At 54.5% G+C, this 23,419-nt stretch overlaps 1 protein-coding gene across 6 annotated transcripts in view; it reads left to right on the top strand.

Moving 5' to 3' along the window:
* Disp1 (dispatched homolog 1 (Drosophila)) overlaps positions 1-15,611 on the top strand; it is a 120,041-nt gene extending 104,430 nt beyond the window's left edge. For all 6 annotated transcript variants that reach the window (XM_005409242.2, XM_013507055.1, XM_005409244.2 and 3 more), the window contains 5 exons: positions 2,318-2,441; positions 3,310-3,437; positions 3,800-3,897; positions 7,335-7,432; positions 11,989-15,611. In XM_005409242.2, the coding sequence (XP_005409299.1) occupies positions 2,318-2,441; positions 3,310-3,437; positions 3,800-3,897; positions 7,335-7,432; positions 11,989-15,588 (4,048 nt within the window). In that variant the 3' untranslated portion in view covers positions 15,589-15,611. The remainder of the gene's footprint in view (positions 1-2,317; positions 2,442-3,309; positions 3,438-3,799; positions 3,898-7,334; positions 7,433-11,988) is intronic.
* The last annotated feature ends 7,808 nt before the right edge of the window (positions 15,612-23,419 follow it).

Genomic DNA, 23,419 nt, shown 5'->3' with positions numbered 1-23,419 from the left:
GGTGTGAGAACTAAGCAATACTTGGGTAAGTTAAAGGAGGGTGTGAGAACTAAGCAATACGTGGGTAAGTTAAAGGAGGGTGTGAGAACTAAGCAGTCAGGCCCAGCGCCCTGTGTTGATAGCAGCTTTGTGGGAGCAGCTTTGTTGTAAATCTGGTTGATCTGAAAGACAATGGGTCTGTTTAAGTAACACCTAAAAAATGATCATTTAAGCCGTTTTCATCTCACAGGGCTAATACTTTAAAGGTCTAAAATGTAAAGGACTCTGAAAATCTGAAGCCATGAGCAGAAAGTCTCAGAAGAGCTACTGAGGCAGGGGCCTTTATTGCTTCAAAACCAGCTGCTTTATCCTAGTTCTAGCTTGGTGGAGGAGGAGACAGCGAGGGGTGTGTCCTAGAAGCCGAACCTTCTGGCGCTGGGTGTTCACACTCACGCAGCACAGGCAGCCTCTGAGGTTCATGTTTTCGTTACAGTCACTCAGTTAGTGATCCTGTCGTGTCTGTCATAATTTCTCCTTCATGAGGTGGTGTGTGTGTATGTGTTACTGGGAGCTGAACCCAGGCCTTCCCGCTGAACTCCACCTCCAGCCCTGTTTACTTTGTATCCTGAGATAAGGTCTCACTTAAGTTGCTCAGTTGCGGGGCTGGGCATGAATTCAGGAATCTCCTGCCTCAGCTTCCCAGACCGCTGGGATTATAGGTGTGCACCACCACAGCGAGCTTCCTTAGCCAGGTTTAGATCCAGAGTTTGGAGTCCAGTCGATAAAGTCCAGTCAGAGTTCTATGGCTGTGATTCACATAGAAATGGAGCGCTTGTGTGAGTCTCTCACTATGAACTTGGAGGTACAGACGTGTTTCAGGGTTACTTGCTCCTGGTGTTTGTGGCTCCTGGACAGCACAGCCAGGCCACAGCCTCCTCCCAAAGGCGGACGCGACCCAGATGGGATCAGGATGGCAGGGAGCCACGGCCCTCCGGGGAGAGCAAGCTGCGTCCCTCGGCTGTTTCTGTGAAATCACTCTGCAAGAACAACTGTGAAAAATGTCTGGAGTCGCAGTGCAAGTCTGATACTGAATTCCCTTTTAGAATTTCAATCTGAAGGAAATATACCCACAAAGCCCAAGCCACAAAGAGAACAGAACGTAAACAAACTAGAGACAGACTAGCTTTCTCACACATTTAGAGACAACAGCTTTATTGGCAACTGCGTGTTTTGCAGAAATAATTCACAAATCTGTGAGTAAGAAACCTATTTGAAATGACCCGAAAGTGGACGTCGCAGCAGCCCGCGGGGCTTGCATCACTGGAGATCGGAGAGGAGTGGTCCGCAAGTTCATGTTCTGAGTTCTTCTTTTTGCAAATGGGAAGGGGACGAAGAGATGGCATAAATGAACGTGTTCGGTTCATGCACCGACTCCCCACAGGAATGTGATCATTATGTGCTGCAAACTTACGCTGATAAAATGAGAGAGGAAAATAAAGATTGCAGGTGCTGAATGCATTTGGAGCCTTAGTCCACTTCCATGGGGCACTGTGCCCTGTGAGGGTCTGCAGGTGTGCCACTAAGGAGGCGTGGCCAGAACGTGGTGGTAGTGGCACAGACTGGGCGGGGTTGCAGGGGGGGGGCTTCTGGCAGGTTCGGCATGAGAGAAGTTCCTGGGGTGAGGGAGAAGTGGACCCAGACTGCAGTGCCTGGTGCACAGGTGGTCGGTGCCTGGCATGTGTCACTTCACTGGGGACATTTACTGAGTACTTCCTGCAAGGACCCAGTGCCATGCTCACTGGAGCAGACCAGCATCCCGCCCTCACGGGAGTTGTGGGAAGTGTTTGGCTCGGTTGTTTTTCCGATTTTACACTGTGTGAACCTGCTTACAGGCTGATTTCTTTTATGTAACTGTCAGAGTACGACATGGAGGAAGAGCATCAGGACAGAACACGTCATGGGAGACCTTCAGGAAGGGCAGATCCTCTGTGAACTGCTTTTCTTCCCATTTGTGAAGTGTGGCTTTTTATCTCTGTCCTGGGCGTAGATGTGGATATAAAACGACTTATCATATGTAGACATTCTGACTCTCAGTAGCCTGTGATGTGTGACCACTACTGCTTTATCACAACAAATGAAGAGAAACTGACCTTGTCATTTTCTGTAGTAGTGTGTGCCTGTGTGTGTGCATGCGTGCACGCGTGTGCCTGTGTGCTTGTGTTCAGAACCCTACCAGATGGCACACTGACCAGCACCTGTACCAGGTCTAACCACTTGCACTCGTGCAGCACAAGTCCCGCCTTGCCTCTGAGCAGCACCCTGTGCCCTCTGTTCGCAGCTACGCAGCCCTGCTGGCCGACTGGCCGGTGGTGGTCCTGGGCCTGTGCACCCTGCTCATCGTGGTCTGCGCTTTGGTGGGCGTGTTGGTGCTAGAGCTGCCCGACTTCTCGGATCCGCTGCTGGTAAGGAGACCTGAGCCCATAGGGTAGCTCTGTTCTCTGTAGTGGAAACCATCGCCGCGAATGAAGTATTTTAATGCAGGTCGCAGTCTCTCGTTTAATATTCCATTTCTTTTGAAACAACCTCCAGCCTCGGGTAAGTAGATGGCTCTTTTTGAAATATAAGGATGTGCCTAATCTACATTCTCAACTTCTTAGAAGGTTAGGGACATGAGACAACTTTTTTTTTTTTTTTTTTTTTTTTTTTGTCTTTTTGAGACAGGGTTTCACTATGCAGTTCAGGCTAGCCTTGAACTCACTTTGTAGTCCACGCTGACCTCAACTCAGTGATTCTCCTGCCTCAGCCTCCTGAGTGCTGGGATTGCAGGCATGGGCTACCACGCCTGGAGAGACACTAATTTAACAGTCTTTTATAAATAAAGTTTGCAGTAACTAAAGGAAAAAGGCAGGGAACCTACTCACTCTCAATGTTTAAGCTAGAAAGCAATATACTACAGAATCAGCATACCATATAAAAATATTTTCATAAAGCTTCTAAGACTGATTGTGTTTTCCTCCCAAAAGAAGTTGAAGGAATTTCACCATTGCTAACAGTGGTCTTTTTTTAAGTAGATGCTCCCCTGGGGTGGAAGTATGAGAAAAATGTGGTCAAGCATCGTGAGGTACCGTGGCAGTGCCTATGTGTATGAGATAAGAATAAGCACTCCCTAAGTGCGTGGGCATCGGTTAGGAAGAGAAGCGTCGGATACGTGTTCTTTCCTGAGGCCTGTACCTCGCCTGTGCCGTCCCAGTACTGCCTCCCCAGCTGTCACTGCGATGGGCTCAGCCTGGAATGAAATGAGCTCACGGGAACCTGTGACATTTTGCCTAGGGTTTTGAACCAAGAGGGACGACGATAGGCCAGAGACTGGTCACGTGGAATAACATGGTCAAAAACACCGGATACAAAGCAACACTGGCAAATTACCCTTTTAAGTATGCAGACGAGCAAGCAAAAAGGTAATCATCATGTATTTTTATATAATCTACATAAATATTACTTAAATGAATTCTGATTTAGTTATTGCAAAAGGTTAAATGTAAAAATATTAGGGGCAAAAAGGTTAAACATAAAATTTGCCTCAGGTCATTTGCCACTGAGTTGCTTAGCATGGGGTCTTTAAGGTTGTGCTGTAGGATGAAGAGGTGATGTTTCTTTTCTTTTTCCAACGTGAGAAAATGAATGTTGGCTGCTTACGCTAATCCTCCCGGCTTACTGTCAATTGCTGAGAAGCGTGTGCCTTTGAGGCCACACTGTTACCCTACACTTGTCACCTTGAAGTAGCCAGAACTTTATTGAAAGTCAGATTGTTCCATTTCAGCCATCGGGATGATCGGTGGTCAGATGATCACTATGAAAGAGAAAAAAGAGAAGTGGACTGGAACTTCCACAAAGACAGCTTTTTCTGCGATGTTCCAAGTGAGTAGTGTCCCGGGGAAGGACCTGCAGCTATCTCCCGCGCTGGGCAGAGCAGGCTCGCACCCGGCGCCCGGCATACTGGCACGCATTGTGGCCTGCACACTGACTTTACTTCTCTAGGTTGGTCAACCACTGTTTGAACTGATCTATAATACAAATTTTAAAAGGTGATGGAGTTAGATTTAATTTTAAGGAAAATGTAAATCTAATAAAATTCTTGACCCTGCCCAAACTCTTGAGTCATATTTCAAATTCTTAATCTATCGTATTATCAAAAAAATGTTTTGAAGTTTGGTTCATTTGAAAAACATGTATTAAGGGCCATCCAGACACCTGCTTCATCACTGAGCAACAGGAAAGGAGGAAGGAGCAAGATGAAGTCCAGAGGCTCAGAGCATGTGTCTTGGGGTCCTGGCAGGCAGTGTGTTCCGGGCTGCAGGGCCTTGGGGCCATGATGAACAAGGACGGGGCGGGGCGGGTGGTACAGTGGAGACCGGAGAGCCTGTCCTGTTGGGGACACCCAGGGAGATGAGGGTCCAGGGGCCACAAGTCACAGATTGCTGGATGCTGGCAGCCTGCTCACCCAGAGGATGTCACCGAATCACCAAGGCAGCCTGGTTACTGAGTAGCTGCTGGGGAGAGGAGCCCTGGGGGGGGGGGGGGACACAGACTAACATGAAGCGTTGAGTAGCCGCAGTGATTAGCAGGAGGAGCGGCAGGTAATCACGGCCTCCCACTGAGTGAGTGTTAAGGCAGAGCCTTTGGGTTTCAGGTTTTTGTTGTTGCTGAAGAACTCTTTTAAATATGTTTTCTTCCTGTTAGAACGCTGGAGGACCTGCGTGCATCTTTAATGTTTCTGGATCTTTCCAAGTCTCTGGATCTTTGTCTTGAACGCTGTTTCACTGTGTAGCAATAGAAAGAAAGTACATTGGACAGGATCTTGTACAGACTTCAGAAAGCAGTCCAAGTTGCCTTTCTGTCTGTTCTCTTAAAACACAGAACTGTGGATAGTTGTACATTCTGGCTGCTTCCTTTCTCTCAGCTACAGCGTATTCTTGCTTCACCAGTGTCTGTTGGTTGGTGCGCTAACCAGCAAGCATGTTAGCTACTTGATGAAATACAGCCTTGTTTGTATTTCCGCAGTCAACACCACACCCAGGTCTCAAGGTAACAGGTTCTTCTCTGACGCCACTCTCAATTCTGTGTGAAAGAGGTGTTTCCATCAGGCTGATTTTGGTCTCCAAATCAGTGTACCTAGGATAGTAGCTATTCGATGAAGACAAGAATTTATTAAAGATAATTTCATGACCTTGAATAAAACCTTTTGTAATTAAATTTTGTTCGTAAATTTAGCAATTAATTTGTTAATGTATTTTAGATAACAAAGTTACTTTGTTTTGCTTGCTAAATACTAAATTTTTTAATAACTGAGACCAAAGCGGTACTTACTAAGCACCCATGTTTCAGTGTGTCATTGAATTCTCATGACTGGTTGAATAGATGTTGCTGTCACCATTTCACAGAGAAAGAAGCAGCTCAGAGAAGCTGTAGCTGCATGCAGTCACCAGATTGTGACAGTGATGGAGGAAATGACACAGGACCTCTAAATGATAAAAGGGAAATATTATAACTCCCAACCTGCTAGATGTCTGGTACGCTGCATTTGTGTTCCCCAAAACTGAAGAATGAATTCTAAAGAACAGCAGGGGTTAAGAGTGGGAAATATTTTCTGAGGGGGAGAGATAACAGCTCCTGAGAGGCAGGAGGGCCCCGAGTGGGTTGCTGAGGACCCCACTTCTCTGGGAAAGCCTTATAGAGCACAGCATGTGCTACAACGTGGGTTACAGCTGTGACCAACCGACAAGGTCATAAGTTTCACCACTTAGGTGATGCTGGTCCAGTGGGGAAGCGAGTCACGTAGCACGTGCACATGGAGAGCCAGCACCTTTCCAGGAAGGGGTGAGTCTGAGGGTCTTGTCACACACCAAGGTGACTAATGTGTAAGTGGACTTTACTAGGCCGGGTGTTACCACTTATCTTAGGCCTGGCCTCCAACAGATGTGCCTCCAGCCACAGTTGTGCTGAGTTTTTATCTTTACATTGACTCTCTCAAGAGCCCAGCCCTGTCTGACTGCCTAGAATCTTCCCGCCTAGTCAGCTGTCCCTAATAACAGGGCCTGGCTACAGCTACATCTGCATGCAGACGCCATGCTCCTTCCCAGGGCATCACATGCCTCACACGCCCAAGCATGTCAGTCTGAGTGTCAGGTTAATCATATCCCTTAGTTATTGTGGGCTGATCAGGTCCAAAGTCTCCTGAACGAGTGTATGGCAAAAGCTAAATAAAAAGAGGCAAATGGAATGATTTCAGGGCTCCAGGAGGATCAAAGCCCTCTCACAGAATTCGAGATTCTCTCGGGGCTAAGACCAAGACCTTCTCTGGGTGTTCCGTATTTATTTGGTTATCAGAAGAAGGGAGGGGAGTACTCAAGAAGGGCAGAACCACTCAAGGACTTCTCCAAGTAAGGTATTAAATTAATCCACCCAGGAGCGAAATGCCCGAGGCTACAGTCTTTATCTAGTTGAGGTTGGATGCAGGTGTCCTTGGCTATGATCTTGTCTTGTTCTGGCTTCATTCACTACTACAGGTTTTAGTAGGGATTAGTGACTCACAGAGGTTCACTTACTATGAGTCCCCAGTTTCCAGACAGGGAGCGTAGACCTTGGACAGATTCACAAGTGAACGTGAAAAGCCAGTTGAGTAAGTCCTGCTCAGGGCTGCTTCGTAGTGGTCTCCCTCATCTGGGTTTCAGTGCTGTTTTCAGATTCTGTTGTACCGGGAGACTCACTCGGAACGCAGTGCATCTGTGAGCTTGGTCTGGCCAGCATTCTCTGTGCTTGGCCAACTCTGACTTCACTGCTTTCACATCGGTTACCTGCGAGCTTCCCGCCAGTGCCAAGGAGAGCATCTGCACCGTCTGTCTTGGAGACACCCTGATGCCTTGGTGGTGAACCCACGAGGCGCATGCCACGGTGGGCTGTTTGTGTCCTTGAAAGCTCCGAAAGGTTTGCCATCGGTGCCCTGGCACGTCACCCTTTGATTTTATACAACATTATGGGGATGTGTTGTGAAATTAAGAGGAAGGCATACAGTTAACTTTGCTGTTACATGTCTTTCTTCCTCATTAAAATCTGGTCGGAAGTGGACTTGTGACATACGTACTGTGGCTCAAAGACATGCCACCAAGACAAAGGCTTTGTGCTAAGGCAATGTATAGCATCGAGTTTGTGAAAAGTTTCTCTGGGAATTTATGAAAGGAAAGAGTTCCCTGCTGCTAGCAAATTGCCATGTGGTTCCCACTTCAAATTGTTTTTGAGGTGTGTGTCTTACAGAGAATGAACAACTGATAACACGTTCTCTTCTTTGTTACCACCAGGTGAACGATACTCCAGAGTCGTGTTTACCTCAGCAGGAGGGGAGACCCTGTGGAATCTACCTGCAATTCAATCCATGTGCAGCGTAGATAACTCCAGGGTATGTAAAGCAGGCCCAAAACCTCTAGCACAAATGCAGTGATGTCTTGGTTGGCCTTTCCCAGCTGGCCTGGGATCTGCCCAGGGGGAGTCCTGGGGCGCAGAGGCCAGTGCACTCGGGCACACGCCGGCAGTGCAGCCTGGGCCCAAGGCACCCTGTGAGCCTGTCTGTAAGTCGTGCTGTCTTCTTTCCACTCGGCTTCTCTCCCCGTGGCGCTCTTTCCTCTGCAGTTCCTGTGTAGGTTAGGAGTTAGCTGTTTTTTCTTCTATTACATCTTCTGTCTTCTCTAATCCACACTCACTGTTCTCTACTCTTGCCCCGTGGCAGTTACGGGCATCTTGAGGATGCAGTTAGCTGCCTGCTAACTGAGGTGTCAGGAACGGAGGGCACAAAGCCAGCTCCAGAAACTGTCGCTTCTCCATGCAGCAGGCCGTGTGACATTGCTGTCTGGGCAGAAAAGGGACTTATGAGCTCTTAGCTCCGGAATGTGCTGCTGAGATCAGTCACTGGTTCCTTAAACCTCTAGGCTTCCGCCCCACTAGGAGCCAGCCTGACGATACGATGCCACCTCCTCCCGTCACCAAGCTTTCTGGATGGCGGGGAAGGTAGCGAGGGCTCTGCAGTCCCCGCAGCCATCTCCTTGGGCTGACAGGAGTCTACCCAGGAACCGAGGAGCTTGCCATATTCCCGGCTGGTTGCAGGCCTCCCACTTTACCCCACTTTTCACCTGTTTGTACACTTCGTAAAGGGTGTTTCCATCAAGGAGTTGTCGCTTGTGGGTCATTGCCACCTTTTCTCTGTTAAACTCCAGACAGAGCAAAGCCACCTCTGTAAACAAACCAGAGTTTCTTAATCCATGGCCAGTTTTCTTTTTACCATATTTTTTCTCTTCTGCAGCTAACAAACCCTTGTTTGGGGGCTGCAGATGTTTCTCCTGGCGTATGATACTCCTCCCATGACTCTGAAGTAGCCAGTGTGCTGCCACACTTGGTGTTTGCAAGACTGTGGGCCTGTGCGTGGGACCACGCGCGCCTTTCAGCGGGGAGCCGCTGACCCGCAGAGCTGAGCCCATGTGGTGGCCCAGCTGCGCCCCCCCCCCCGCCGTACGGAGCCTCACTAAGATCTGTGCCTCGGTGCTCTCTCTGAAGCGATTAAGTTTGTTGAATTAATTAATAAATGCCCTGTGTCCAGTGCTGGCCAGGAGTGCTCTAAACCCTTTAATGAGTTATTTCACTTAATCTTCATGACCCTGTTATGAACCAAATCCTATTATTTACTCACTTTATGGATGAGGAAAGTTCCCACCGATGCTAAGTCAGATACAAGATTTGAAACCAATCAGGACCAACTCGAGAATCAGGCCTGCGCCACCAAGCTTCGTGCTGCTTTCGTGAAGACCACACCCTACCCGACTTTGTTTTGTTCTGTTTTGCTGTATATACCATTGCCCACGCAGGTCGGCATGGCCTGGAATAAGTCCCTGAGTTATCACAGAGTCGGAATGGAGCCAAAGACTCGAAAGCCAGGGAGCAGCACTGTGCCGGGTAGCTCTGGACATGGACACAGCCTGTAGTTCATCCAAGTGGGTGGCAAGCCCGGAAAGCCGAGGGGAAGGGTTAACCTCCAAGCCTGTGTGGGCGAGTCTTCTGCATTGCTGGTGGTGGGCCCTACACCCCGACCCTCCCGGCAGCTAGAGGGGAAAAGCAGGATTTCCCATCGGTGGCCAAAGTCACCTGCGGGGTAGCTAGCAAGCAGGTCTTTTTAGATGCAGCCAGCTTTTCCTAGGGCCAAGACAGAAGGGGGCATCCCTGACGATCTCCGGGAACAGTTGGCCTTGTGTACAGCTTCTGAACGTCCTGCTCGTCAGAGAACGTTGTCGAATCTCAGCTGATCGAGGTGGCCTGGCAGCAGGACAGTGTTGTAGCGGAAGCGTTGCTCTGAGGGAGAAAGCGGCAAGGTGTAAGCGTGGCTTCCTGGCGGCTTGCCATGGTGCACCTGTACGCCAGCCCAGTGACCGCGAGCCTTTAGAGCTTTCAGTGGCACAAACAGCCCGCTGTGTCGTACGTGCCGTGGGTCCACCCCTGCTGTGTAGACCATCTGCAGGAGCAGATGGGCTGTGTAGTCCGGGAGTTTATGTGGCTCCTGAGGAGGCACGGCCACGCGGGAGCTCAGCTTTTAATCCCCGGCAAGAACAAGACCAGTTCAGCCTCCAGGTCCCGACTGACAGCACGGCCACACACTGTGGTGGTTCCCTGGGGCGGCAGTGGGTTCATGGGTCCTCCCTGAGAATCTGAGGACCAGACCCAAGATATCAGAATAATTAGTACAGCCAGTTCCAGCCCCACATCAGCAAACGGACAAAGCGATAATCAAGGCCCCACAGCCTGCCTCAGAGAGCATGGTTATAGGCTTAACTTACTAAATTCATACTGTTTTTACCGGTTAGAGCCACCCTTTATCCTAGTCTCAAATGATGCTGTGGACCCAGAACAAAACCCTCCTCACAGTGGCAGTGTCTGCTGAGAGCTCCACGGCCACTCCAGCTTTTCTGAGTCTCCTGGCTCCGGCCCGTCAGGACTTGGGTTTCCTGGCAGTTGGAGCAGACAGCATGCGAGGCCCTGCCCTGGCCTTGCACTGGAGCACTTGGTGATCCTCGGGCTAGGCAGGACACAGCCCATGACAGCAGAAGAGACACGAGGCGGCGAGGCGGCTCCAGAGGGTCCCGGTCACCGGGGAGGCCGGGTCTCTCCTGCAGCTCCTGCTCGTGCGTACAGCACTCTCACTTCAAACTGCAGAGCTCACTGGAATGAATGCCACTCACTCTCAAACCCGAGGGCCCAGGCTTCAGTGAGCGGGCCCTGTCTGTCATGCCACTGCCTCCCAGGGGAGCCTCTCGCATGCAGAGCCTCCACGGACTCCCCAGGCCTTCTCCTCACTTCTTTTGCCGTGGACACCTCCGGGACACTGGCGCGGAGCCATGAGGAGCCAGAGTGGGTTTTTCTAATCTCAGCCCGTCTGGGAACTCCTTCCTATGCCTGTCCTCGCCCTGCTGGAAGTTGGAGTCTGAGGAGAGGATGGTGTTCAGTGTCCGACCCTGACTGACCGGGGTAACTTTGTGGACAGCGGGAGGAGCGCAGAAGTGTGCCTTCGGACCCCTGTGCTGAGAGCGCTGTGGAGCCCTGGCTGCTCTCCTCCCCAGGCTGCCCTTCAGCATTTAGTACTGGGGAGCTGCGCGCCGAGGGCAGGAGAAGCCAGTGGTCGGCCAAGCCTGTTGTTAAAGGCTGATGCCTTTTCTCCCTTTATTCTTTTCTCAGCTTCTTAAAATATCTCTAACTTAGCGGTAGTTTTACAGCTCAAGGCACCCTTTAAAGCCCCACTGGTTTCTTTTTTCTCCTCTTTCTTTAACCCCTGCTCACCGACTTCAGTCACAATTATTTAATTTTGGAGGGGTGTGCTTGTCACCCCACGAGCAGCTTGAGGGCAAAGATCACTGTGTTTCAGTCGTCTTGCGGAGGTGGCCGGGGGTATTTTCTCTTGAGTGGATGGGCAGGTGTGAACCAGAGCCTTCCTCCCTGAAAACGCACACAGGCCCGTCTGAGTCCCATCACCCCCTCCTCCGATCACCAGAGGGCTCCAGGAGGGTGGTTCTGCCAATCTGAAAACCTTTTTAGGAATTTAAAGAAACAATCAAGAGCCTGCTTATTATTGGTAACATTATTTAAAACCAGATTAAAAAAATAATGTTTTAATTCAGAAACCTTTCCCCTTTCTGTCTGCATTTCAGGAAAACAAATTCAGTCTAAATCTTCGTGCTTCTTGACACCAGTGCTTTGGATAGTACTGGGGTCAGTTTTTGATTCACTGGGCATTTTCTGTCTCAGTTTGTTTCAGCTGTTGTAGCTGGGATTTATACCCAGCGAATTTATCCCTCTGAGTTCAGGCAGAGGTGGGTCTGAAGCTGGGGCCTGCTGGGTGGTGTCTGGAACTGGCTCCTCCCGATGGGGCCTCCTGTGTGTCCTTCGTGGTGAAAGGACAGACGGGCTTGCTCAGAGGGCATTCGTCACTTCCCCAGCAGCTGGCCTCTTGCAGACCTTCCCTTGGGCTTAACGCAGCCCACGTTCTCTGGGAGTCGCTCCTGTGCCTCCAGCCGTGTTGGTTGAGATAATGAACCTCTGCCACCAAAAAGTTGATGGGATAAGAAGAAAGTGTAAGCCACAGATTCGTTTCACACGTGAATGGACCATTGTCTTCTTAATCCTGTACCTGCATAGGCTCCACAGTCTGTCCAGCCGGCTTTTTATAAGGGCTTGAAAGGCTTCTTCACCACGCAGGTGTTAATTTTACCCTCCAGACTTGAGCTGGCTGCCCCCGTTTCACCCTTGTGTTTCGTTCATACCCTAGTTTATAGCTCAGAATAGAGTAACTTAGAGCCCATAGTAGCAAATGGTTTGGGGAATCACACCTGTGTGCAGACTGATCCTGGGGGCCAGGACTGTCACTGGGCTTCTATCATTTTCCCATACCTTTTAACCGCGTCCTGCGTGTCTTCCCCGCAGATCAGGTCTCACCCTCAGTTCGGCGACCTCTGCCAGAGGACTACAGCTGCCTCCTGCTGCCCCAGCTGGACACTGGGGAACTACATTGCCATCCTGAACAACAGGTCGTCCTGTCAGCACATCGTCGAGAGAGACGTGTCTCACACCCTGAAGCTGCTCCGCACCTGTGCCAAACACTACCAGAACGGCACCCTGGGGCCGGACTGCTGGGACGCGGCCGCCCGGAGGAAGGACCAGCTCAAGTGCACCAACGTGCCGCGCAAGTGCACCAAGTACAACGCCGTGTACCAGATCCTGCACTACCTGGTGGACAAGGACTTCATGGCCCCGAAGACGGCGGGCTACGCCGCGCCGGCGCTGAAGTACAGCATGCTCTTCTCGCCCACGGAGAAGGGGAAGAGCATGATGAACATTTACCTGGACAACTTTGAGAACTGGAACTCCTCGGACGGCGTGACCACTGTCACTGGGATCGAGTTTGGTATCAAACACAGCTTGTTTCAGGACTACCTTCTGATGGATACCGTGTATCCGGCCATCGCCATCGGGATCGTCCTGCTGGTCATGTGTGTCTACACCAAGTCCATGTTCATCACGCTGATGACAATGTTCGCCATCATCAGCTCCTTGATCGTCTCCTACTTTCTCTATCGTGTTGTGTTTGACTTCGAGTTTTTCCCCTTCATGAACCTCACTGCGCTCATCATTCTGGTTGGCATCGGGGCCGACGATGCGTTTGTCTTGTGCGACGTGTGGACGTACACCAAGTATGACAAGCCGCGTGCCGAGACCGCAGAGACGGTGAGCACTGCCCTGCAGCACGCTGCCCTCTCCATGTTTGTCACCAGCTTTACCACCGCCGCCGCCTTCTACGCCAACTACGTCAGCAAGATCACGGCTATCAGGTGCTTCGGTGTGTATGCGGGCACCGCCATCCTGGTGAACTACATCCTGATGGTCACGTGGCTCCCAGCTGTGGTGGTGCTGCACGAGCGCTACCTGCTCAACATCTTCAGCTGCTTCCGGAAGCCCCAGCAGCAGCTGTACGATGCCAAGAGCTGCTGGACAGTGGCCTGCCAGAAGTGCCACCGGCTGCTCGTGGCCGTTTCCGAGGCCTCCCGGATTTTCTTTGAGAAAGTGCTGCCCTGCATCGTCATTAAGTTCCGCTACCTGTGGCTCCTGTGGTTCCTCGCGCTGACGGCGGGTGGCGCCTACATCGTGTGCGTGAACCCCAAGATGAAGCTGCCCTCTCTGGAGCTGTCGGAGTTCCAGGTGTTCCGCGCATCCCATCCGTTCGAGCGCTACGACGCGGAGTACAAGAAGCTGTTCATGTTCGAGCGCGTGCACCATGGCGAGGAGCTGCACATGCCCATCACTGTGGTCTGGGGCGTGTCCCCCGAGGACAATGGCAACCCGCTCAACCCCAAGAGCAAAGGCAAACTGATGCTGGACAGCAGCTTCAACATCGCCAGCCCCGCGTCCCAGGCCTGGATTCTGCACTTCTGCCAGAAGCTGAGGAACCAGACGTTCTTCCACCAGACAGACGAGCAGGACTTCACCAGCTGCTTCATCGAGACCTTCAAGCAGTGGATGGAGAACCAGGACTGCGACGAGCCGGCCCTGTACCCGTGCTGCAGCCACTGGAGCTTCCCCTACAAGCAGGAGGTCTTCGAGCTGTGCATCAAGAGGGCCATCATGGAGCTGGAGAGGAGCACAGGCTACCACCTGGACAGCAGGACGCCGGGGCCACGCTTTGACGTCAATGACACCATCCGGGCCGTGGTGCTGGAGTTCCAGAGCGCCCACCTCTTCACGCTGGCCTATGAGAAGATGCACCAGTTCTACAGCGAGGTGGACTCGTGGATCTCCCGGGAGCTGCGCTCCGCACCCGAGGGCCTCGGCAACGGCTGGTTTGTGAGCAACCTCGAGTTCTACGACCTCCAGGACAGCCTGTCAGACGGCACACTCGTAGCCATGGGGCTGTCGGTGGCCGTGGCCTTCAGCGTGATGCTGCTGACCACCTGGAACGCTGTCATCAGCCTGTATGCCATCGTCTCCATTGCTGGCACCATCTTTGTCACTGTGGGCTCCCTGGTCCTGCTGGGCTGGGAACTAAATGTCCTGGAGTCTGTCACCATCTCTGTGGCTGTGGGGCTGTCCGTAGACTTCGCTGTCCACTACGGGGTTGCATACCGCCTGGCTCCAGACCCCGACCGGGAGGGCAAGGTGACCTTCTCCTTGAGCCGCATGGGCTCGGCCATCGCCATGGCCGCCCTGACCACCTTTGTGGCCGGGGCCATGATGATGCCATCCACTGTGCTGGCCTATACGCAGCTGGGCACCTTCATGATGCTCGTCATGTGCGTCAGCTGGGCCTTCGCCACCTTCTTCTTCCAGTGCATGTGCCGGTGCCTCGGGCCGCAGGGCTCCTGCGGGCAGATCCCGCTGCCTCGGAAGCTCCAGTGCAGTGCCTTTTCCCACGCCCTGTCCCCGGGGCCCGGTGAGCAGAGCAAAGCCTACCCTGAGCATGCCTACCACCTAGATCCCCGGGGCCAGAAGCCAGAAGGGGAGCGTGAGTTTTATGAGTTGGAACCACTGGCATCCCGAAGCCATGCGGCCTCAGAGAAGACCGCACACGAGGAGACCTACCTCTGCTCAGAGCTGCTTGGCAGCCCAGTGGGGGGCCCGGGGGCATCCCAGCACGCAGCCTGCACTGGGGAGCACGGCCAGAGCTCCAGGGCCGACTCAAGTGCCACCCTGCTCCCACCCTGCCCCGAGCCGCACCCCACACACCCCTTCTTCTCCCTCAATCAGCGGTGCCGCTGCCTGCACGCCTACAGACTCCTGACTTGCAGCCCACACTCTTGCCAGCAGGGAGCAGACAGCGCGTGTAGCCATGGTGCCCCAACCGCAGGCGGCTTTGTCCAGCTCCAGAACGGGGTGGCGCCTCTGCAGGCCACACAGCCAACCCCAGAGGGCTTTGTGCATCACCTCCCATACCCGCATCCCTGTCCCTGCCTGCAGGGCTGTGGGAAGCCACCCGCACTGCAGAGCTCCCCACCTCCGAACTGCTGCCTGCACCAGGCACCACCCGTGCAGGCCCCAGAGCACCCAGGCAAGACTGGTGTGAGAGGCGAGCCGGGCTCTGACTGCCGGGCGGCAGGGCGGTCAGCACTGGCCTGCAGGGGCCTCGGCTCCTCACGGCCAGCACACTGTGATGCTGAGAATAACCAAAGGGGACTCCACGGAGACAGGGACACAGAACATGGGGAGGGCAGCAGGGGGACTGGAGGCAGAGTCTCCCGTCTACAGCATCAGAATGACAAGGCAGAGAGGAGAGCCGAGCTGAGCTTGTCACAGGCTGGTGCGCTTACGGACTCGGAACATTTCAATCACAGTGAACCAAAACTTCTACTTAACCATTTCCTGGGGGAGGCGGGTCGCGGGCCCAGCCCGGGCTGCCTGCGGAGCTGCAGCAGAGCTGTGAGAGAGCGGCACAGCTCCGCCGACCGCCAGCTGCCTCGCCTCACCGCCACCGTGCCTGTTGCTCTGACGCACTCAGAACTTGCTGGGGAGAGCTTGTTAATAAGAACACTCTAATAAACATGGCCTTTAACTCAGAACGGCGCTCGCGTGTTCTTCCAAGGGGGAGCAAGCTCCGGGCATGAGAAAGGCGGCCCAGGACACGGGAGGGGCGTGCTCACCTTGGTCCAGAGCAGGGAGCTTCCCGTCCCACCTCCAGTGGGCACAGTCCCCAGCCTGAGTGGGCGCTGCGTCAGTGGAGTGCACCATTGCTGAGTTCTTGTATGTCAGAAGGTATGGTTCTTACATTTATACACCATCTCCTCTTCTCCCCGCTACAGCCGGGAGCCAGCGTTAACCTTTCAGTCCCCTAGGATTTCCACTTCTCATATTTCCTTGCTCTCTGGAGCCCAGGAGTTAAACTGCATCCACATTAAGATGTGCAAGGTTTTGGGGGGTGGGGGCTTTAGCGGGGTGAGGTGGAAAGCTTTAAAATGAAGTGCCAGGCACCTTTATGGTAGTTCCCACTTGTTTGCTTGTGCAGACTCTGCCTGAAGCCAGAGACACACTGACACCCAAATGGCGTCCTTCCCGTGTTTCCAAATGGTACAGTCCTGACCGGGAGCCTTGGCACAGGGAGAGATGTGACCACACAGAATAGCACTCGCCGCAAAGGGTCAGCTGCAAGGGGGCCGGGAGGGACCGGCCTGAGGCCCCTGACAGGGCGTCTTGTTGCATGCAGCTCTGTGTCCACGCCCCAGGCTGTGTGCTGAGGCTCAGCCTGCCTCCCACGCTGACCCTTGAGTCTGGAAGTGTGAGGCTGGTGTCACAGTGCAGCCGCCACCTTCGGGCCCTACGGTTGGCAGCAGGCTCCTCGGTGCTGTCTGCCCGGGCAGTTGAGCTGTTGGCCCGCGTTTTCTGGGGAACCCTCTGGGTGGCACAGCTGGGAGGGGCCCGGGGGTCCGTGGCTCCCACCCACCTGCGCCACACCCCGCTCCTCTCCAGTAACTTTCCAGCTTCGGCCTGAATTGTTCAGTGGCAAGGACTGCCTCTACCTGCTTGGGCAGCAGTCGTCAGCTGTCCTGATTCTGTCTTCTAAGCCTGAACCAAACCTCACTGATGTTTCTGCCGCTGTCCCTTCAGATGTGACAGCACCAGCCACAGCCCCTGCTTGTGTTCCCAGCTCACACAGGTCCGGCTGGTCACCAGGTTTTAGGCAGTTGTGGTGCTGATAGAGCCGTGGTGACCCTCAGGACAAGTTTCTCGTGTTCCCTGTGCAGGCTCCTGCAAGTTCCCCTCACGAGGAGCAGCTTAGGTGCGGCCGGGGCAGCCACCTGCCAACGTGGTTGGTCTCCATGCTGCTTCCGGGTCTCACGTGAGCTCCAGGCTGGGCCCGCCCTGCAGGAGGAGGCCACGCCAAGCAGGATTCAGGCACCCCGCATGGTGCTGTGTCTCCGCCCCCCCGTGAGCGTGGCCACCGAGCGGGTGGTGCCGTGCGGTGGGAGCTGCTGTCGCTGCGGGGCCTCTGTCGGGGGCCTCTGTTGGGCTGCGCCCACTCCTCTCACGGCACTCCGGCTTGGGGCCGAGGAGTCTCCTCCCCGTGCTCCTCAGTGCCCTGCACCTCACGTGTACCCCGAACCCTGTTCACTTGTGCCCCATTTGCAGGCTCTCCTTGAGTTCAGTTTTCACACAGCCTGTTTGTTTGCTTCTTTGTTTGTTTTTGTGGTGCTGGGGATCAAACCCAGGGCCTTCTGCGTGCAAGGCAAGAGCGCTACCCCCCAGCCACCTCTCCAGCCCTCACATAGCATTTTCAGAGTTCATTGCTGAGGCCGGGAAGCTTTAAAAGTTTTTCTTTCCCGTTCCACACTGAGAAGCAAAGGGTCGCTGTTTCCAGTTCTGTTCTGGAGTTCATGCAGTCTCCGTGTCTAGGCGATGTGGAGAGCAGGACGAGGACGGACGCTTACACGTGGGGAGGGGCCACGGCCCCTGCGGAGAAGCGCGCACACCTGCACTGGGAAGGTGGCCAGCGCAGGACACGCACGGGAGGGCGGGACCCTGGAGCCAGGCTGTTCAGTCTCTTCCCTGAAAGGCCACTTTCTAAGTCCCTGCTTGAGACAGAATAGGCCGGGAGCAGAGTTTCCTCGGGGGACGCGGCACTGTGTGAAGTAACCACATCTGCACGCTCAGGTCCTATCTGTGTTGTGTGAGGCGCACATCCCCCTACAGCACCCTCAGAGGGAGGCAGAGCTGACACTGCATTTCTCTGCAAACATCTACCCCCGAGCTTCAGCAAGGGGTGAAGCGAAGGGTGATTTCACAGATGTGGTCCCCAGGAGACTCGGAGCCGCCCCTGTTCCTTCTGTCCGCGTGGAAACTGTCTGGCCACCAGCGGTTAGGACGGTTTCCAAGTGCAGATGGGTGACTTCCAAAACAGCAGTACCTTGTTATTGTGGAAGAAAAAAATTAGACCTGTGTTTAAAAACGTCTAGATGTCCATTTGGGTTTTCATAGGTTCAGATGACCACAAGAGTGGAAATTTCTTGAAATCCTGGGGAGACTTCTGTACTTTAATGCAGAAGGAATAGTCATCTCCAGATACTCGTTATAGCGCAGTGTGTCAGCACTTAATTCATCTTCAATTCTTTCTACAGTGTTTTTGTTAACTAAGTTTTTAATGTTTTGTACACTAATAAATATAAATGGCAAATATATAGGAAAAAGATAAATAATGACTATTCATGGTTGATTAGTAGAATCTTGTGCTTTTTGTTTTAGCAATGCTATAACTTCATATTTTGAAAAAGGAAAAAGAGGTGTCTCTCTCTTTCCCTTAGCTGTGTAAACCTAGTGGCACACACCCGGGATCAACTCAGCAAGCAGCCAGGCCCAACACGGTTGCTCATGAGCGTCCTCGGCCATGGCAAGAACAGGAAGCTGATGACTTCACACAAGCCAGAGTGTGGCGGAGTGCCAGGGACACATGTCCCTCTTTGGAGCTTCAGGGCACGTGGGTGCTGGTTCAGTTTGGGAGAGGGACAGGGGGTAAAACCAGAAGTTGCCATCCAGGAATTGGCTCTTCCTAGCCTGCGTGGTCCTCGAGGGTGTGATTGTTGCCGACCTCCAGGACCATGCTCTTTTTGGAGTAGGAAAGGAAGTCCATAGCTCAGCCCTTAAGAGCGGTGCTGCCAGGCACATGTCCTCTTCGGGGGACTTCAGCCAGCGTCTGTACCCGCCAACACATCTGCTCTTCCCCAGACTCGGAGAAGGAGATCCATTTCTTGACTTTGTGACCATCACAATGAAGGAAAACTTAAACTCCATGTTCTCAAATCAACTGAGATAAACTTTGACATTTATCTTTATAATTTCCTATCCTTTTCATGTAACTTTCTGGAATATTTCTCTTTGCAATTCAGTGAGGTTCAAAGAACAGGTTTGAGGCAAAGTGGCAGCGTAACTCTTCACCTATCTGCTAACAGGACTTTTGTTTTCTGCAGTGCTGAGGGTTTAAGCCAGAGACCTGCCCTAAGTGGGCATTTTTGGTTAGTAAACTGGACTTTCCCTTAAAAGGGAAAGAGGTTCCTAACTAAAGGACGTCCTCTTTATTTAAAGGGCAGAGGACTTCCTAAACCCGTAATTTAAACAAAATTACAAAGAGCCTGCTGCGCCAGCCTCTGAAGACGAATCTCTAGCAGGTTGTAGCAACTACGTTACTGAGTCTGCAACACATGGCAACCTCTACAGACGTTGCAGTCACCTCAGGGCAGCGCCAGTGAGTGGGATGGGGCTGCTACCCGAGCCCCATGGCGGCCTCCTGGCAGGTGCAGCCTCCTGCCTCCGTCAGCCTGTGCTGGGCTCTCTGGTCGCAGGTGTCATGACAGCTGTTTCTCTGTGCCCTGGCCACAATGAAGTGTGAATTCACTGCACCCTTGAGGACGGGTGTGCAGAGCCACGTGCCTTCCACAACAAGAATCCTTTGCAGAGCTGTGTGTGGCCTGGAGGAGCAGGTCACGTCTGACGGTGTCCCCGAGACAGAGCTCCCCACTGGCCTTCCTGAGGCGTGGTCCCCTTCCCTTGGGTTTCCTGACTGTGTGTGATGTTGCTCCCTGGTACCAGGCGGGAGCAGACGCATCCACAAACCCTGAACTGCCGCCTGCTTCTTGCTGAGCCACCCCGGGTTCCTTGGCCTTTCTTGAAAGGCTCCCACTCTGCCTGGCCCCAAGCTCGGTGACCTGCGTGTCACCATCGAGGAGGCGGAAGAGAAGAAAGCCAGCTTCCAGCAAGAGCAGCCGTGCCTGTGAGTCGGTGTGCTCAGAAGACCAGGCCAGGCACAAGTCTGCCCGGGGGTGACGGGGTGACTGCCACAAACACTGGGCCAGAAGGGTCTGCATGTCCTGTGTCACACGCAGTGTGAGCGGCTCGCAGCTCCTTGATGCTTAGTTCTCACCGACTCTGCTTCGGGAGGATCAGGCCAACAAGTCCCTTATGTGCGCCTCCCTCGCAGTCCTCGGGGAGGGACAGGTGCACCCGCTCTGCCTTCTCTGCTGGACCAGGGGAGGAGGAGGTGCATCTTCCCCGCAGCAGGGCTCGTGCCAGTCTGTCACCCTGAGTCACAGGCGTCTGTTATTTCTGTCTCCTTCACTAGACCGGCTCCTCCAGCCAGGGTGCACTCCGGCCCCTCCCACGCTGATGTCCTGCTGGAAGGTTCACTGCACAGGGCAGGGGGACAGGAGGCCTGGCCTCAGCACAGCGACAGCCCTGAGGATGCAAAGTCCACCCCCCCAGAAGAAAGGGTTTGCAAAGCGAGTTGTACAAGATGGTCTTTTAAGTGGGAGATGCGGCGGGTGCCCACACCCTTAGCGTCAGCTACCTGGGAAGCAAAGCAGGAGAATCGCTGGAGCCTAGGAATTCAAGGCCAGACTGGGCAACACAGTGAGGACCCATCTCTAAAAATAAAAGTGGGAAATGGGAAAAATATCATAAAAAGATTCGACTATCTCAAGCATTTTATCATCACTGCTCTATGCAGCAGCAAGGCCTTAAAAAAGTGAGGGCTTCAGAGCTTTAAAAACAGAGACCCATGTCCCAGAGTGCAATTGGCTGCTTCCCAGTACCCCACGTGCCTCATCCGAGCCCACAAGGCGTAAGGCTCCCAGGGAAGGGCCAGGGCCACACGCTCTCGGCTTGTGTCACTGTCCAGGCAGGACACCTAGGAGTGCACTTGAACAGCGTCCCTGGAGCCGAGAGCAGATCTGCCTGCCCTGCCCGCAGGAGGAGGACGTCCCTGAGAAGAGCTGGAACCCTGAGCTGGAGCCACAGCACCGCCTGTCCCTGCCCCCAGGTGGCCTACCTGGGGGACACACACACTCTTACTCCTCCCTGTCTGTCAGTCCGTCTGTTCGTCTGCCTCAGGATCACCTTCCCCTGCTCAGGGGCCCGTGGCTTATCTGAGCTGCTGCACGTGAGCGCCTTAGCCCTGCGCCCCAGACCCCAGCTCCAGCACTGACCAGCGGCTCTGGGCCCTGTCATACACAGGAGAGCACTGAGGCCAGGCCGCACTGGGTACAGTCTATCAAGGCAGCCTCAGAGAGCAAAGCCACACAGGACACAGCTGGGTCCCTCAGAGGGCCACGCTCACAGGAAGCTCCAGCCTGACAGCCCCCCGGGAGTGGGGCCTCCTGTGTCTCCCTGGCTGCTGGCACAGGGCCAGGCCTGAGCCCACCACAGGAAAGGGCCTCACCCACCCGTGCCGCTGCTTACCCAGCCCTTCCAACGAAGACCCCGCCCAGGACCTGAGTCCAGCCTGCACACCAGGCCTGGCCCAGGCACAAGGGCTCTCCCCACCACCTCTCCCCACAACTGCCCGTGTCCTCTCCGCTAGTCCCGGGAGCCCTGGCTGCCTGGCTGGCAGGGTTTGTCCCAGGCGGCAGCTGTGGGCAGGCGGGGGGGGCCTCAGGGAGCAGCTGTTCCTGCCTGTCGTGCCTGGGGCGCATCAGAGGCCTAGGGACCCCAACGTAGGAAGCAGCTGGGCAGAGTGTGGCAGTGCCTGCATGTCCCTGCCCGCCCTGCAGTCTGTGCCGCCGCCTCCTGGCGGGGAGGGAGGTGTGACGGGCTGCAGCTGAGGGCTGGGGCCGAAGGCAGCTGCAGCCCGCTGTGCTCCCGTCCCACCACTGTGGTTAGGGTTAGCGGGAGGGCGGGTCAGTGCTGTCAAGACGGGCTGCCCTCAGCCTGGCCTCCCCTCCAGCCCCCTCTTGCTCCCGAGTTCTCTCCACACTGTTGGCCGGGCCACCCCGTGCCCCACGCCCTGCGCCCGCGCTATGTGTCCTTCCTAGCTGGAAACTCTCCTGTGACATGTTAAAAGAACATAACAGTTACGCATTTTAAGGGCCGGGTGCTTGTCAAGGTGAAAATTAAATGCTGTATCAGGAAATTATAGGTGCTGCCACCACAGGGAACAGCCGGGAGGCCGTGCCCACCCTGCCCAGCTCCTGCCAGCCCTGCCCGGCCCACAGAGCAGAGGGCCCCGCAGCCCTGCCCCAGAAGCCCTGCCTCCCCACACCAGGACCTGACCCCGGTGGAGCGCACCCAACCCCAGATCATGGCTGTGGTCCAGGGGCTGGAGGACACCCTGGCTAGCTGGGGCCGGCAGTGTCCTGACAGCACCCATAGTGCCAGGCCAGCAGAACAGCGCCAGGATCTGGTGTCCATTCTCTCTCGCCATCCCAGCTCCACCAGCAGAGGTGGAGTGCCCAACTCTGGTGCTTCCTTGATTCACCAGCAGGCTGCAGGTGGGAGAACCGATTTCAGGCCAGCAGGAGAGAGGCAGGACACGGCAGGCACAGGGCCAGGGCCGCAACACGGAGTCAGGACTGTGCCTGAGAAGTCCTGGGACCTAGAGCTGTGGAGATGGCAGACAGCAGAGAGGAAGAAGAGGGTGACAGCTGCACTTCAGCTCAGGAGCCACAGTGCCACCAAAGTCAGCAGTGTCTCTAGAGGAAGTGGAGGAGACCACTTCCTCCCTAGTGTTCTAGGAGGACGTCAGTGCACTGGGCCGGGCAGCGGACCCGGGGGTTTGTCTCCATGGCCTGGTGGGGAGGAGGAGGAAAGGAAAAGAAGAAACGGGGAAAGGGGAGGAGGAGGGGCCGCTCTCTGCATCCTGCGGCCTGGTCGCCAGCACCCAGGCTTTCCCAGAGTCCTTCCTGCGTCCGGCCAGGCTGAGGAGCTCAGGCCAGTCTGACCCCGAGGCATGCATCACGCCTGGCTTCTCTGCAGGACTGTGGACTATGGAGTGTGGCGAGCTCTCTGACGTGCAGCTCTGGGCAGAAAGGCTGCCATGCTGAGGTCGAGGAGGACAGGAAGTGACAGCCCAGGTCAGTCCCAGGACACCCCCAGGCCAATGGAGGCAAAGTCAGAGCCCACTGAGGTGTCTGCCCTTGGAGTGGAGGGAGCTCTCTGAGGATGGGGATCCACCCTGCCTCAGGGTGGGTTCTACCTTGAGGGAGAACACTGTCCCCATTCCTGTTCCCAAGAGCCACAGGGAGAGTGCCTAGAGCCCTAACCAACCCTTGGGAAAATGGTAGCCAGCTGGGTAGGGGCAGAGGGGTAACACTACTTTGACCCTGATTCCTGTGTTGGTTGTAGGCCGGACGCAGCAAGACACTGGGTGTGCTGTAGCTTGCACCTCGAATGGCCCCAAAGGCCCATGTGTCACAGGCTTAGCCTCCATCTTTGCCCTACCGAGAGGTGGTGGCACTTCAGGAGGCGGGGCCTGGAGGGGGGAAGTGAGGTCACTGGGGCATGGCTTGAGGGAGACATTGGGAGTCCAGCCCCTTTCTGACAAGGTGAGCAGCCGTGGCCCGTGCTCCAGCCATGACATGCCGCAGGGTACAGCCTCGTGCCACGGCCTGGC

Source organism: Chinchilla lanigera, unplaced genomic scaffold, assembly GCF_000276665.1.
Source record: "Chinchilla lanigera isolate Chin_1 unplaced genomic scaffold, ChiLan1.0 scaffold00119, whole genome shotgun sequence".
In the NCBI taxonomy this organism is placed as follows: Eukaryota; Metazoa; Chordata; class Mammalia; order Rodentia; family Chinchillidae; genus Chinchilla; species Chinchilla lanigera.
The sequence above is the reverse complement of the archived record's forward strand: the minus strand, read 5'-3'. Positions and strand labels throughout refer to the sequence as shown.